Genomic DNA, 16648 nt, shown 5'->3' with positions numbered 1-16648 from the left:
AACAAAAATACAGATTCACCTAGCCTGCTGAGGGTCTGCAGAGGTGTACTGACAATTGACAAAGTGCATTCCTGATATTATCACCTGCCGCACATAATGCAATAAATATTCAAGGCCGTGAAAGAAGTATTATCCCCCCTGGTCAGAGTGAGAAATATTCAACAGCGAAGCTTCCGGTTCTGAGTGAAAGATATTCAAGGGGCATAAAGAAATATTAAAGCCCCCCCCCCCCCCCCAACAATGCTGAAAGCCAGAGCACCCTATGACCAGCCGACGATCCACTCAGTTCCGCTAAAGCCATGAGGTGACATAGGCAGCCACCTAGGGCGCCATCTTTAGATGGGGCACTGACTTAGCGTGCTGACTTCGCTTTGTCTCAGCTGAGGGGCACTGCCAGTGTTGCTTGCCCAGCACGCCACATGTGCTTAGTCCAGTACTGCAGGCACTGCTCACCTTCCTGCCTTTTCCCCCTCAGCATGCAGTGGTGAGGATCTGTGCCAACATTCGTAAGGTATGATGTTAATCTACATCCAGCCCTATAAGGAGGTCGTCCAACTTACAGGGAAAAATTTGGGGGTTGGTGGCAGGATTGGAACTCCAGCCACCAGGAAAAATCCTCACACTGGTCCATTTGGACTAGTGTGGTGCTGAGGTATCACCCACCACCTGGCTGCACTCAGGTTCTCATCCCTGAGGTGATGTGTCATGCGATGGGAGCGGCAAAGCGCTGTAATCAGTGGATGCTCCTCCTCTCTCTCTTTTTACTACCCCAAAATATTGTTTATATTACATATTCTTCTTTTTGTATCATTTACCTTTTGCATATACTGTTTGCTTCATATTTTTGACTGCAGCGGCTTCGAAGATCACTAACATAATCTTGTTGTGTATAACACGAGGGCAATAAAGCATCTGTATCTTGAACAGGGGTGGGCAATCTTATCCGCAAAGGGCCGGTGTGTACGCAGGTTTTTGGGATAACCTGTACTGTAGGTCAGCTGTACTAACCCAGTTGTGAGGACTCTTCAGCCAATCAGTCCTCTAATTAGTAATCTAATCAGGGAGTTGCACCAAAAACCCGCATTCACACCGGCCCTTTGCGGATAAGATTGCCCACCCCTGATCTTGAATCTCATCCAGTCTCTTCTGTCAAAGTGGTTGGTTCTCTGTTAACAGTGCATTTGCAAAATGACAGAATCTTACTGATACCAGCAGAAACCAAGCCCTAGTTACATCTGCTGACGCAATAAAGGATCATAAAAAATACTATTAAAATATTAAGTTTATTTTCTTGGAAAATATTTTTCTGGGCTAGAGAAGTAAAGAATAAAGACCCAGTTTTTCATTACTTTGACTTTTTTTAAATAAAACAAGCTAAATCTGCAACAGAGACAGGCTTGTTTGCTACTGCAGCACTCCAAAAAGCAACCTGATTTTTCATCACTGCCTGAAAAATGCTCCCTAACACAATTACCAATGACCAGCATCTGTCAAGTCTATGGATGCCAGAAAAGCCTTCAAGAAGCACATGAAAGGCTTGTGGGAAGAGCAAGGAATCAGACAAAGTGGCAGAGGCTCCTGAACGACCAATTACAGCTCTGTTTATTTAATGGTTTTGCCGGGATTTTGCTGAATCTGCTGTTATGTAATTAATAGCCTTTTAAAGATGACAACCTTTCTGGTGCAACAGGATACGGGGTGCACTAAGTGCAGCATGACATGGGGTGCACTAAGTTCCCTGTGTTTTAAGCTGCCCAAACATTTTTTTCACCATACTTGTGTGCATAAAATGTTATGAACTGCTATTTCAAAATAACACAAATATTGTTAACTACTTAAAGACACTATTAAGGATATTAACCCAGTGTCAGAGGGAAATAACCAAATAAATACACAATAAAAATACATCATTTGTTGACCAGGTATTTAAAAACTCCACAGTCTGACCTTGCTAACTGCCATTATACAGTGGCAGCTGTATAGAAACACTTAAATCCCATTTGGCTAATTAATGTTGCCCATATCAGATAGCAACACACAGCCATCTTGAAAAATCTTAACTGCGCATTCAATTCATTTGAATATCACTCTCCGTAAACATAATTACCATTTTCATACAGCTATTCTGCCAGATGCTAGCTGTCATTCAGATGAAGACCACAGCATGTCACAAGTGACCTTTTCCATTTAATCTTTAACTGTAATTTGATACCTTTTGATCAGTATAGCTAGGGCTCTCCTTGAATCCAAAAATTTCTTGATTTTAACTGAAAAGTTTCACAGATGTAGAAACATCAGGACTGAAAACAGCAGTCACGTATCTTCTGCTGAGTGCACTGCTTGTGGCATTATGTGTTCCTGTAAAGAGGTTATCTAATTAGTTGCTAGGAAGGTAGTAATGTATAACTATGTGTGCTACCATCCTTCAAACAGCATGGCTAATACCAGGACAACCGGAGAACAAATGAAGGTAGCAGACACCCTAATTAGTAACACTTACAGTGGACAAACTCCCTACATACACAGATACGCTGCTTTAATTACACTTCATGAGATTCTCCTACTGCCAACGGAGGAAAGGCAACTTAAGTGTGCAGCCCTCTCCATGTATTCAAGAAACGTCACACTAATGGTCTTCTGATGGAAATGTAACTCTTTATCCATCCATCTATCTTCCAGCCACTTACTCTACACAGCGTCACAGGGTATCCTGCAGCCTTTTCCAGAAAGCAGGGTTCTAGAGGGCATACACACATTATGAGCAATTTGGAGAAAACTTACAAAGGTGGGATTTGAACCAGCACCCCTTAAGATATGAGCCAAACGCACTACCCAAAAAGGCACCCCAAAGTGCTGACACGGGGGCTATTTCATTTTTATGCAAGCTATCTGAAAATCTGGCCAGCTGCCATTGCAAACTTGGAATGATAGATTTTAGATTTCGCTGACAATATTAATCCAAAATGTAGCCCACACAAATAAGTAACACCCCCACCCAGAGCAATACATCTTGTGACCTGGTTCCTTTGTAAGAAATTGGATTATGTTATTTATTGCATAAGGCATTATACAATGTTTTACAAAGAGAGATGATAACATTAATATTGGGCCTTTGGAAAGCATATTGCATTTCATATTCCCATCTTATTTTATTTAAAACCTTCACATTAGTATATATTGCACAGCGCATGGGAATGTTACACTGTGTGTAATGCAATGATTGGCATAATGTATGTAGGTAAACATCTGACTTGACAACAGCATCAGGGTACCCACATGGGCTTGAGGAATGTGCCGGAGGCTCGTGTTTCCCAGGATCGTGAAACAGCACATGCCTCGTTTGGTTATCTGGAGGCAGCCAGTTATATTTTACAGAAAGATGCATATTCCGAGTGACCTGCCAAATCTTGACTGGTTCAAACAGTGCCCCACCAAGACTCCGCCCCCCCCCCCCCCTTCCCCGACCGAGACAGAAATCGAGGGAGGATCAGAAAACGGCCATCTGTGCCGTGAAAACTAGGGCTGTGGAGCAGTTAACAGAGGTGGGGGCTGAAAACCTATTTACAGGATGAGTAATGTTATGCAAAAAAAAAAAACAGGAATAGCAGAATAATTCATGACGTACAGTACCACACAGGGCTCGGATCCTAATTTAATCAAACAGCTGTGGCGTTTGTCCTCAACTCTGACAAACAAATTTTTGCCATTTTTTTCCTCCTGCATCATTTTAAAAACCTTCCTTTGACACTCCTGGTCAAGCTAAATACATGTTCAATTAAATGTCGCCCATGACATTTTCTTTCTCTACCCAATACGGTTCCTCCTGGATGATCATTAGAAAAACCTTACAATGCCATTCTTTCTCTAATGTGATTTTCTTAATCACATTAGAACTATTTGGGCTTTCATCTGTTATGCATAACTTTCTGATATTATTACTATGCACCATGGAGAGAGAGTACCGCATACTGTGTCTGTCCTCTGTATATAGCGAATTGGAGGTGACAGGATAAGGTTAGCCTGGATGCATTGCCCCCATTTCTTGAACAAACGCCCATTACCCATGCCAGTTTTCTCATAAAGCTTATCAGGTGAGCGCTCGTATCACCTGAGTCCTCACCATTTGTGTGAATCTGGCACTAATTTAACCATACTGTTGAGACACCCGGATCTTTCAGATCGAAAATCATCAGACGTTTCATCACGCCCAGTGAGTGTGCAGTAAATTACTCCCATGTAAGTCTGCAGCTGTTTATATAAAGATGATCAAATTTAATTAAAAATACGTTCAAAGGTATGTATTACTGAATCAACACAAAATCAATAATTTCAATTAAAACAGGGGGAAAAAGAAGACTCATTGCACTGTGGACATCATGTGTAGTAATGGCTTAATTGCCACCTAATTACTTTGACAAAGTGAGCAGATATTGGAGTATTGTACATTAAATTCTTCTATCTAGAACTGTAGGACCCTCCTTTTGCCTCCAGCATTGTTTCAAGGTTCGATGAGCTTTGCAATCAAAGGTTCCTGTCTGCACCACTGTTGTATTGAGGTGCTATTTTCGCACTTGTGGCCTTCATGTTGCGCTAACGAGTCTGCCCGTTCTCCTCTGACCTCTTCTATTAACAAGGTTTTCACCGACAGAACTGTGGCTGACTACATGTTGCTAGTTTATTGCACTGTTCTCTGTAAAGTGTAGGTACTGCAGTGCTGTTGGCTAGCTGGTCCTGAAATTCTGGAATGGTCACGTCTACACCAGCAATCATACCACATTCAAAATTGCCTACTTTGTGCTTCCTGCCATTCTAATGCTACATAAAATGAAAATTATAAACCCTCTCTGCATGCTTTGTATACTCACTTGCAGTCACATGATTCTCCATGGTTGGGGGGGGGGGGGGGGGGCAACCAGGCTGTTTGCATTAATGAACAGGTATATCTAATAAAGTGCTATTCCCCTGAAAAATATATCCTTGACTCATTTCTGTTGTCTGTCTTGTTTTCTCTAATTGTATTATTTTATTGTGACGTTGTGATTCTGTCTTTATTCCCTCCTTACTGGCAGGTCTTCTCCAGCAGAAGCAGATTAAATTATCACTCTATCCAGTCCCTATCACATCCTACTCTGTCTTTCACACAGTCTCTCTTTTTCATCTCTGATTGGAGAAATTAAACACCTCTCAGATACTGTCAGCCAAGTGGAAAAAGACAAATGCACAACCATCAGAAATGATCATTTAAACTGCTTTAATATATGGTGGATCAGCACAGAGGGTATAACTTTTGTTTTGATCATATCTATATCCAATCTATATATCTATATATCATATCTATATCCAAATTGCACTGATCATATCTACATAAAGATTTAACCATTTTCCAGACATTAACTCCCATTTCACTTATAAATAACTGCATAACATTGTTTACATAGAAATGCATTTATTAGTTTCTAGATCTTTCTACAACACAACAACAGGAATGAGCAGTGGTACTACAAACAGACAATGGAGAGTGAACTTGGGGGTTTTATAATAACTGAACAGCAAACACATCCATCTGCAGTTATCACATTAGGTTTCAGCAAAGATTATTTAAATGGTTCTGTTTTGGTTTTGGTTACTTTTAGCTGCACTGATGTTTTGTGTTGTATATGTCACCCTAATCTGTCAAAAATAAGATCATTGACTCAGATGTCAATAGGCTGCTTTATTTTATATTAGCCTATGAAAAAACATCATAGGAGATAAAAATAATGACCTGACAAAAACACTAAACCAGCCTCAAATGAAATATCATATGCATTATGTACCATTATAATGCTTGAAATAGCTGCAAGTAACAAGCTACTGATTTGCCGTACATTGCAATCATAATTAAATAAATGCTGATATTCCCCCAAGCCTGGCTGGTGAACAGGAATGCGTAGCCTGATGTGCGTAAACAGATTCGATAGCTGACCTCTCTGCTTACAATGCAGCCCCGTCTACTTTATTTACTGCCCGTTTTGGGGGACTGTAGCAACCCCCAGGTGCATCCAACTGCCCCTCTGACCTTGATATTCTAATGGACTGTCTCTGTGCCATGGGATTTCACAAGGAAAATTATGGGATGCAATATACAGTGCTACAGTATTTATGATTCTTTTATAGGGCATGATTTGGGCATGAAAATACTACATAGTGCTACAGTAAAATATGTCACCACGATTTAAATATTTTAATATAAAACAATAAATATATATCATACTTATCAGGGTGGGGCATTCCAAGCCAAAATGTACAAAAGAAGCAACAGGGCGACATATAACAGCACAGATCCAGTGCAAAACATTTTACTATTGAGCAAAATAACTGTCATTGTTGATTGTTAAGTAACACTCATGATTTAAATAATGCTGCCTCTGTAATAGTCGGGCACAACACAAAAGTTATAAAGAAGAAAAGGGAACTAACCTGGAATCTCTTCTTTGACCAGATCTTCTTCATGGTCGGGACTGGTCCTGCTTCGGTGTTTTACGCTGAAGATAGGCAGGTGATCTTTTCACGGATGCCTGTTAGACCAGTTGGTCACTGGGTCTCTCTCACAAGATCATAATAACAATCTCACTCCACTAGACGACAATACAAGAGTTGCCTGCAGTCTCTCAAAACTAAACCTCCCCGTCTCGCAAGGTAGAAAACTATAATTTCGAACAGCGCTGATCGATTTGAGCAAATATTCCTCCAGTTTGATGATATGTAACAAAACATAACATTAATATGCATGCAGTTTGTTCGCATTGGTATCGCAGTGTGCGTCAGTCTGCAACAATGAAATTCTCATCCTTTCTTGCATCTGCCAAAGACAGAAAATAAGCTCTAAGCAGTTGACACCGTCTCCAGCCTGCCCATACCTCCCAGCCCCCCCTCACCCACCCACACACCCACCCGATACCCCTCCCTAAACCTGATTCCTCGGAGCTACAAGATCCAGGAATCAGCCCAGCAAAACAAAGCCTCAATACCAACACAGCGACATCCGGCTGCAGACAACACAGCTCGCGCAGTCCTGTTTCTTCAAGAGGCATGTGGGGGACGAGTCGAACCCCCACCCTCCCCGCGATCAGTGCTTGAGAGGTCGGCTTTCTTCTTTTTTTACTATTATTATTTTACAATTTCCTAATTGTTACTCTTAGCACCCCCTCCCGATTCTCCTCTCCTCCACCCAAGCGGCAATGTCCCTCACTCAGAAACCAGAGGAGAGCCCCCCACGCAGACCCCTCGCACTGTTCATCATATGCGGAGGATCAATCCGTCTGACATCGGAGGAGACCCAGGTCGATGCTGCCGAGGTGATAAGTGGCCACTATCCGCATGCCTGGATAAACACAAGCCTCGCTTCCCCCGCTATCCGCTGCCAGTAATCCGTGACTCCACCCTCTTTTATTGCTACCCCGTTCAGTTCTTTTGCATTATTCATCTCTCCTTCTTCCCTATTCAGATTTAATTTGTTTTTGTACACGACGCAAACACATAAAATCAGTTCGATCTGGTGGAAATGTTTGTGCTAATAAAATAAATAAAGATATCTGTATCAGCCACTGTTCTAAAATAAATTGTCTTAAGATTAATTCGTGGATATCACTCCTTCGCCTCTATAGAACAGAATTGCACCTTCCCGGTAGCTTTCTGGTCACGTGACATTCCATGCTGAAATATGACTCATTACCCGTGATATTTACCGTTTACCGTTTGTCTTTTCGGATTGTGGCACATCTCCTCCTCCTAATGCGAAACAAAGTGCAGGTCATAAGCTGGACCAGCCTACCAGACCTCATTCGTTTTCATCACCTGCCAGGCACACAATTCCCCCTAATTACTGGCACGCTTTCCGTCTTCATGCACTACCAAGCACATCTTCATCTCACTGCATTTTAAAAGCCGAAAAGACTCTTTTTGCCACGTTGAGCATGTTCTGGCTCGATGCCTTGCACTGTACAGATAGTTTTTTTGTTCAGAATAACAGGAATTGTGAAAGGGGTAGTCACATTTTGCCACTGTGAAGATGTCTCGTTTACAAGCCTTGCGACCCGTTGGACAGCAGCCTAACACCCAGTGCACTTATCATAAATCGTTAAAAATGTTCTTAATTCACCCCAAAAGTACCTGGGTTTGTGATAGGAACTATTAAACACCCAGCGTTTCAGGCACCGCCGTCAAATATTAAATTTACAGGTATTGATTTTTTGAAATGTAGGCTATATGAAAGATTTGGATGCCAGAACATCTAAAACCATTTTGATATTTTAACACGTTTTTTTAATGCAATATTAAATTTCACAATGTGCCTGATGTTTAGTTAACTATTATAATAGGCTACACATGAGAAATGCGTGAACAGCAAAAATAGCACTTGCTCAGGCTGCAACACAAAGAAGGCGACAGTGATTTCCTGCCCGCTTTCGTGGTTCTGAGACACGGTGGCCGACGTGTCCAGGTGCGGGCGCTGCTACACACTGCGGCCAAGCGCCAGACGGATGCTGTAATTACAGTCTCACCGCAATTACGCCACCACTCAGGCGACTGGCTTATACCCGCACAGCCGCCTCAATCTGTAAGCCTCCGAGGCAGTTGTGCCCGCAAACTGCACGCCGCAGAAATATGCAGCTTTAGTGTTGCAAGTCCCCGTAAGTCTATATTCCTCCAGTAAAATCAGCTATGAATAATGTGTTTTGTTGCATATAGCAATGATATTAAATATACAGCTCACCCAGATTCCCTCCGTACCCCTGTCAAACCAAAATACAAGTTTGTTAGCGACAGACGACAATTATCAACATTTCACGAGCCAAATCGTTATCTTGACAAGTGAGACAGGTCTGGCTTGAGAAAGTGATATTTTTTGTTTCAATAGAATATTTTTTATGATACATGTCATAGATCAAAATATAAATATAGAATCCATGCATCACTTGATTTTTTTTTTTTGTAATGCGTAATTCCAGACAATTATTGACACCCCCTGCTGGTAATTTCTTCTTCTCTTGCTTCCGCCGAGGTCATTAAGTGCACCAGCACAAGATGAACAGGGAACTTAGACCTTCTCTCCCAGGGGGGGGGGGGCATCCACTGAAATCTACAACAACAAGTACCCCTCTTTAAGCAAAAAGTAATAACTCCAAATGACTTGGGTTCAGGGTAACATAATCAGGGGTCCTGGGTTTGTGTGTGTATGTCTGTGGATTAGGTTTATATTACTTTGTGGGGAACAAATGTTTTTGCAATTAAAAAAGTAAAATGCCAGAAGCCTCATATTTAGTTCAGTTATTATATAGTTAAGATTAGGCCTGGGTAGGGGTTAGGGTCGTCATGTGATTAGAGTTTTCCCCATCGAAATGAATGGAGTCTCCACAAAGATATAATTAGAAACCTGTGTGTGTGTGTGTGTGTGTGCAGCGTGAGGGAGGGCATTCATATTCAGGAAGAGGAATAGTCATCATGGAAGGCCTGCAGATAGTTGCTGATGCAATGGAGAGCACTTCTGAGAACAGATCATATTCTCCCGGTATCTGCTGGAGGCATAGAGTGAACTGAAAGGCATCGCTGGCAGGGACAGTCGCTGGAAATTCATCTCTAAGACCTTGCACCTCAACATGGCACAGGAAAACAGATCAGGAAAATTGCTTTAATATGTTGCCTTTTATGCCAAGTCAAACTCAATGCCTGTGAATGTCTTTTGTTTTGTCTTTTCATTTAAATTTATAACAAGTACCAGTAACGCATTTACATACGTCCTTCTCTAAAATTCATCCATCCATTCATTTCCTATGCAGGATCGCAGAGTTCGGGGCCTATCCCGGAAGCTACGGATGCAAGGCACAGAATATTCCAAGACAGGGTGCCAACCCATCGCAGACTTCTGCAAGACGTGTGCTGAAAAACGTACTAGAGTACATCATATTCACAAAATGTTTAAATAACTCAGCCAACTATGGCAGAAAAGCTTGTTTAGCCCTGAGACTGCAGAAAAATAAACATTTGGCAACTGTTTGCATCTGAAAACCCTGTTTTCTCAGAGCAAAAAGGGTTAAATGTGAATCTAAAATGAATGGTGTTTTTTTAATTTACTGTCTGACAGGATAATATCAGTAAATTTTAAAAATAAAACCAATAAATAACAGCAGTTGCATCCGACATCTAATCCTGCTGCTCCTTTTTTCCAGCCCATAACATGCATTATGTGAATCATCAATCAGTGTTCCTTACAGGAACAAGAGCATTGGATCCAATGCAAAGAAAGGGCACCAATCACATTACCAGTAGGAAAAGGGCTCTCTAAGGAAAGAAGACCACAGTGAAGATGAGGTAATACTGGGAATAAGGGCCCTCACATCCTTTCCTGCTTCTCTGCTCAAGGGTCAGAGGTTTCTGATGTTGTGAAAAATCAAGGCTATAAACATTATGCTTAATCTTTATAACCAGCTGTTTTTTTTTTATTTTAAAATGAATTTGCAAACCTCCAAGTGAATGCAAGTAGTTGTAGTTTGAACACCACACAATTTGTCCCGGTGTCGGCCTCCTGTTTTATTTTCATGTCAAGGAAAAAGGAAAAGTTTCTGAGGTGTCTGAAAGTCAAACAAAGACATGTATTCAGCATATTGTTAAACTGCTGATTCCATTTTTAAAACAGCAGTAATAGCAGGAAAATGATGACCACTGAACTAAAGAGCTGGTTAGAAGTATGGTGGAGTTTGCAGTTGAAAAGGGGACAGACAGGGGCCCAGACTGCAGTAAGGCTTCATTACAATGGAATCCTCTGGGAATTCCAGGCCCCACATAAAAATGAGATCCCGCACGGTGAAGGTGCTGGCTACAGAGACCAGCTGCACCACCCCTTCTCCATCCCTCGCTCTCGTATTACTATTTTCCGCCTCTATTGCTCTATAAGCCCCCCTGCCCCCATATCTGTGGTCCCTTTCTGTCAGATGTGGAATCTGTCAGTTCCATGAGCTGTAAATTCCCCAGCGTCACTGGTACTGTCTGGGTCTGACGCAGATGTGTGACCCCCACCCCCCCCACCACCACCCCCACCATACGCGTCACAAAAGACGTGTCCCTCACAAAAGCTCCTCCCCTCCTCTGACACTGGCCGCCTTTGACTTTCACAGCATCTACAGGACAGATTAGCAGCCTCTGAACAGGACTCACCTGGACGTGCAAAAAAAAGACAGATAAAAGTCTTTTCTCAAGGTTCTTCTTCTCCCAGAAATGTCTGAATTTTTGAGGATAATCATAACTGACACGACGATTCTCCCCTTTATAAATATGCCTTACAATTATTGTATAGCTTTTTAAGAATAGTTTTTTTTAGTTAAAAAAAATTGTCCTAAAAACTGCAACAACGAAGAATCTGTTTTCATACATCTGGTTCACATTTTGGAACAAGGTTTAACATTTAATCACAGTAATTCTGAAGACCATTTCCCACTTTTAAAGACTGATGTTAAAAAATAAACGTAATATAAAATGTTGCATTTTCTTTTCAGTTCAACTGCAGCAGAAATCGAAGGATAAAAATGAAAGAATAAAAACATGGCCAGTTTGAGGAGAAACCAAAGACACTGCAATTATTACCACGGCGCTGTTTGGTCAGGAGAATGCTTTTCAGTTGCAGGATCTCTGCTCATAAAAGCCTGCTGAAAATTTCATAGCAGAGTGACGTCAGGAGATCTGGTCACCTGGGAGGCGCTGAGGATTCCAAGGAGCGGGCAGTTACCACAGAGAGCAGGCAGGATTAAGGCGGGGGACAGGAGATTTGCGTAAGAGAACTTAGTGAACGAAACTGCAACGCACATTTTTTTTTATAGAAACATGTTTTATAAAGCCTGAAAAATGAATTGATCCAGTATTCATAATTAGTTGCAATCACAGAAGTGTAGGAATGTGTGGACCAGACATGAGCAAAGATATTAGAGTTTGCAGCGGCAATTAATTAGGCTTCCATGTGACTTTCTACAGCCCCACACAAAAGAACTGGGGTCCATCTGGATCAGACTCACTAGATATGATACGTTTGATAGTAATAAACAATAATATTACATTTTGTTATTGCTGTGATACCATATTAAATCACATCGATTTCAGCATATTCCCCAGACCTCAAGGAATACAACAGCATATGGCCCTTTTCATAGTAGGTTATCCTACATTTTGAAGGTAAATTCCAAAGGTCCATGACATATAATTTATTGCCTGCAGAAAAAAAACCTGTATCTCTGACTAACAGAAATAGAATTAAATGAGCAATACTGAAAAACATTTTTTGAAGGTGTCCAACATGTGCTTAAAGTGTTGACAGGATCCATTCATATTCCTGAAAGCACACTATACTCCTATAAACTTCAAAGGCCTGCATCTACCATTTTCTAGCCCAGAGTGCGGTCAGTTTTTACGTGGGCATGTAAATGAAACTTAATACTGGTATTCCAGTTCTCCAAGTTGGCAGCACAACCCTGTTGCCATCAAGAACACTTAGAAACTGTCAACTATGATCTATGCAGCATAATGTGTTCCATTGTTTAATCCCTGGGGAGGTTTCAAGGCAGTTTTTCTAAGGGCTCATTAAAGAGTGGATTGCCTTCATCACAGGGATTAATATGGAGGCAAACCTTTTTGGAATGTGTCACTTTTTCCTACATGACTGGCGGATGGAAATGGAGGCACCAGGGAAGCCATTGTAGTTTATTCTGACATCCTGCCCGGTGGCTGAATACTCTAGCACAGGTCAACATGGTGCCGGCACACTAAAATTAGGAGAGGCACATGACCAGACGCGGAGCCTGTATGGAGAGCGCTGAGTGACATGGTACTGCGAGGAATGTCCAGTTTACTCACACTGAGGAGCAGCGACAACTGCAGCCGGTACACCGTGGGGGAAATCCCCGGCAAGAGAGAGAGCCCTTTCACGACCCAGCAGTGACATTGGGCCCTCAGGCAGAGGTGTGCCCCTCCGAGTTCCTTTCATAGAGGCACCGTTTTGACAATGAGGCCCTATAGCAGACCTGCCTCCATAGTGTAATATTAAGCTCTCTCACAGATTACCTCATGCTGATATTATTTGGCATCCATTTCATTGTCTAGACTACCTATTTCTATCTATTTATTTCCTATTCAAATTAATATTTTTAAAGTTTAAGGTTTTTAGAATTAATACACTCTACTAGGCCGATGGTGAGTCAATGCAACGTAATTTCGTTCTGATGTGCACTAACCGGTGTATGTTCTGAATGACAATAAAAATAGCTATTCATTCATATTCATTCATTCATTAGACGATGACCAGTTTCAAATTGGCCATTAAAATATTAGTTAACGCTTCACATTAACTGCACCTTCATAATGCCTTTATAATGCATTTGTAGAACATTCGGTGCACTTTCATAATTCATTCATAGAACATTGATGTAAGCAGCATATAAGCATACTACATCCTACGACACCTTAAAAGCTTTAATATACATTAATGACAAACATTATATGATAATAAACATTATAATCGTATAATCATATATTGTTTGCTACTAATGCATAGTAAGGCTATTAAGGTATGTTAGAATGTTAAGGTATACTTACATGTTCCATGAGTGCATTACGAATTTATTATGAAGGTGCACTGATTGTCCTATGAATACATTTTTAAGGTGTACTAAATGTGCACTGCATTATAAATGTATGAAGATGAACTGAATGTTCTATGAATGCATTATGAAGGTGAACTGAATGTTCTATGAATGCATTATGAAGGTGAACTGAATGTTCTATGAATGCATTATGAAGGTGAACTGAATGTTCTATGAATACATAATGAATGCATTACGAAAGGGCAGTTAATGTAAAGCGTTACCAAATATAAAATATTTTCAATCTTTCATCAGTACATGAATTTAGGAACAAGTAAATGAGTTTGACGTATGTTTTTGACTGTACCACAGCATCAGGTAGACATCCCTTCTATAACATCATCAAACATGGTTCTCCAATTAATTTGATTGGACAGATATTGCACTAAATCCCAAAGATTTTAGTAATTTACACAGCCACATTTCATACAGTACGTTTGCATCTCTATTGATGGCCTCTTTATACATAATCACAAAAGTAGCAGCAGTCGTTTCTCCTACTCCACTTGTCAGCATGGTGTCAGTCATAATGCTGATACGGCATCCTGCTCTATTCCCGAGTCGGAGGCAATTTGCTCCAATGTCTGACGAGGCAGAGACAATTTAGTGAAGCCTTGGCTGAATTTGTCGAGGGGCCATGTTTACATGTTTACACACACCTTCTCTGTGCTCAGGAGGTTCAGTGTCTTGTAACTCCAGCTTGCTGCGTGGACCTCCTCACACCTGAATAACACAACACGGCCCATATTCCAGGCCAAAAGTCAGGTCAATCTCTGCGAGCCCGCCGCTCGGATCCGGACTCCCACGAAACCTCCACAGAACCTCCACAGAACCTCCACAGAAGAGCGGAGGCCTGTAATTAAACTGGTTGGTGGTGGATCTAATCGAGTGCCCCCACCCCCCACCCTATTCCCACGGCCTGGCTGATCCACCCAGCGAAGGCAGAGTCATTACTCTTCGACCTTTGCACTATATGTGGTGTGGGATCTGTAGCGATCCATCTGGAAAACCTGCTTCACACCTGAGTGGGACAGGTTATTACGAAAAATCATCGTGTGTGACCGACTGTGACCTTCGAATAATTTCTAAAAGTATTTTGAATTATATATATATATATATATATATATATACAGTATAGATAAAAATTAATACATAAAATAATACTTTTTTCCATGTTGCAATAAAGCCATTATAAAACAAATTGATTTGTTTATATAACTGATTTTTCTTAAGCACAGTCATAATCAGCATTTATTAGCGCTGGATAGACTGCAATTATAATCAAGCCAAAAAAAATGCAAACAACAAAAAATATTCTTTCTTAATCACTGCATGAAATGCATATGATAGGCTTTAGATTATAACAGGCATTTCCATATAATGGACTTGCCCTGCGGTGTTATGGCATGAATGTAAAATCATAAATACTGGTCTCAGAAGCCTCTTGTGGAATGCGCACTTACAGGCAAACAAGTGTGAGCTAGGCTGCTTCTGTCAGCAAACTGTGTGTCTCCTGACATTTTCGACTTGCATTTTGGCCAAGGTGCTCTGTGCCAGTCCTTAAGGGAACAGAGTCCTGCTGGTTTTAAAGAATTCATTTTCATTAGGGGTCCAGTAACACCCGAAATGACAGGGTGAAGGGAATGTCCAAGCAATCGCTTCAGAGGAGCACTGACAAAACATGAAAAGGGACCATTGAAAGTAACTGTTTCAAAAATAACAATAACAGCTGAAGGGATTATCCAAGCACAGAAATAAAATGTGAAGGGATTATACAATCAATTACATCACCTAAGCAATGAAATGACAGGTGTTAGGGCTACCCGGCCAATCACTACAACTAACTAATGAAATGAAAAAGTGTCGTGTGCATTCAAGGAATTGGTTCAAAAGTGTGATTAAAGGTTGAGGTGGAATAAATATCAGAAAACATTGCAGTCCTTGGGAACTCAGGGTGTGTATGCTGAGATGCATTATAGATTGTGTAGAGCCGCTAGCAAAGCCTTACCCTGTTGGTAGCTAAACCTGAGTGTGTTTCAGATACATCTTTTTACGATAATCCTGACTTCACGTTATGGATAGTCTGTACAGTTAGGCTAAAAGAGGAGGTTAATGGGCCCAAATGTTTGCTTGATGTGCTTGTTAAATAGCTTAATTGAAAACTCAAAAAAGCCTCAAAAAATGACGACATGACTAAATGAACAACAGTAGCACTATATCAGCTGTCATTTATACTGCAGTAGTGCAGCAAAAAGAAATATTTCCTGCATAACTAACCTTAGCAATGATAGACTTTCTTGTTTTTCAGTCTTATTTTCTGGATTCTCTGGAGTCATTACAACAAAGTCATGTAATATATGCTGGTCAGAGCCTACATCGCCTTCGGCGTAATAGATTGAGCACTTTATAGGCAGAGTTCACAGGAACAAATTAAAATTTGGATTATTTTCACTCGAATGACTGCCAATGTGTTTTTGAATGACTATTAATGCCCTTCTGACTAGCTTTAAGATTTTATTGAATAAATATATTAATCATGTACAGTGTTATATATTTATTTGATCTATCCACTTTCTGGAGAACCACTTATGGGAAATCTAACGCATAGCCACCAAGAAGATGCAGCCTTTCCCAAACACACACAAGGCAAGAATTAAGCAAACAGCACTAGAGGCTTGGGGTGAGTTTCCCAAGGCCTCCTTAACGCTACGTCATTTGTAAGATCTATCTTACGAACAATGTAGCATTAAAAAGAAGGCTTCGGGAAACTCACCCCTGAACCCATTTCAATACCTTTTGAACCACTGTTTACCCGTCCCATGATGTAATCCAAACAAGTAAAAATGATAAAACAGGTTTACTCTTGTCTCTAGGGCCAATTGTATCTTTTTTATGAATTTGTCTTCAACTTATGTTCAAACCAAGCCAGCCCCCAAGGTCCTCTTCTCCTACTCTTCCGCCTTGAGAGCTGGTGACTCAAATGG

The 16648-nt window shown here is 40.9% G+C and overlaps 1 protein-coding gene across 7 annotated transcripts in view; it reads right to left on the bottom strand.

Moving 5' to 3' along the window:
• Window positions 1–16648, bottom strand: part of LOC111838616 (striated muscle preferentially expressed protein kinase-like) — a 63490-nt gene that overhangs the window by 41385 nt on the left and 5457 nt on the right. For 2 of the 7 annotated variants that reach the window (XM_023801801.2, XM_023801799.2), the window contains exon 1: window positions 6460–6897. The exons of 4 other annotated variants lie outside the window; for them this stretch is intronic. Coding sequence is in view for 2 of the 3 variants with exons in the window: in XM_023801799.2 (XP_023657567.2) it covers window positions 6460–6492 (33 nt within the window). In the remaining variant the exon portion in view is untranslated. Of the gene's footprint in view, window positions 1–6459; window positions 6898–7010; window positions 7089–16648 lie in introns of those variants that run through there. One more of the 7 variants, XM_023801800.2, reaches the window with a different exon arrangement.

This window comes from Paramormyrops kingsleyae, chromosome 16 (genome assembly GCF_048594095.1).
Source record: "Paramormyrops kingsleyae isolate MSU_618 chromosome 16, PKINGS_0.4, whole genome shotgun sequence".
Classification (NCBI taxonomy): Eukaryota; Metazoa; Chordata; class Actinopteri; order Osteoglossiformes; family Mormyridae; genus Paramormyrops; species Paramormyrops kingsleyae.
The sequence above is the reverse complement of the archived record's forward strand: the minus strand, read 5'-3'. Positions and strand labels throughout refer to the sequence as shown.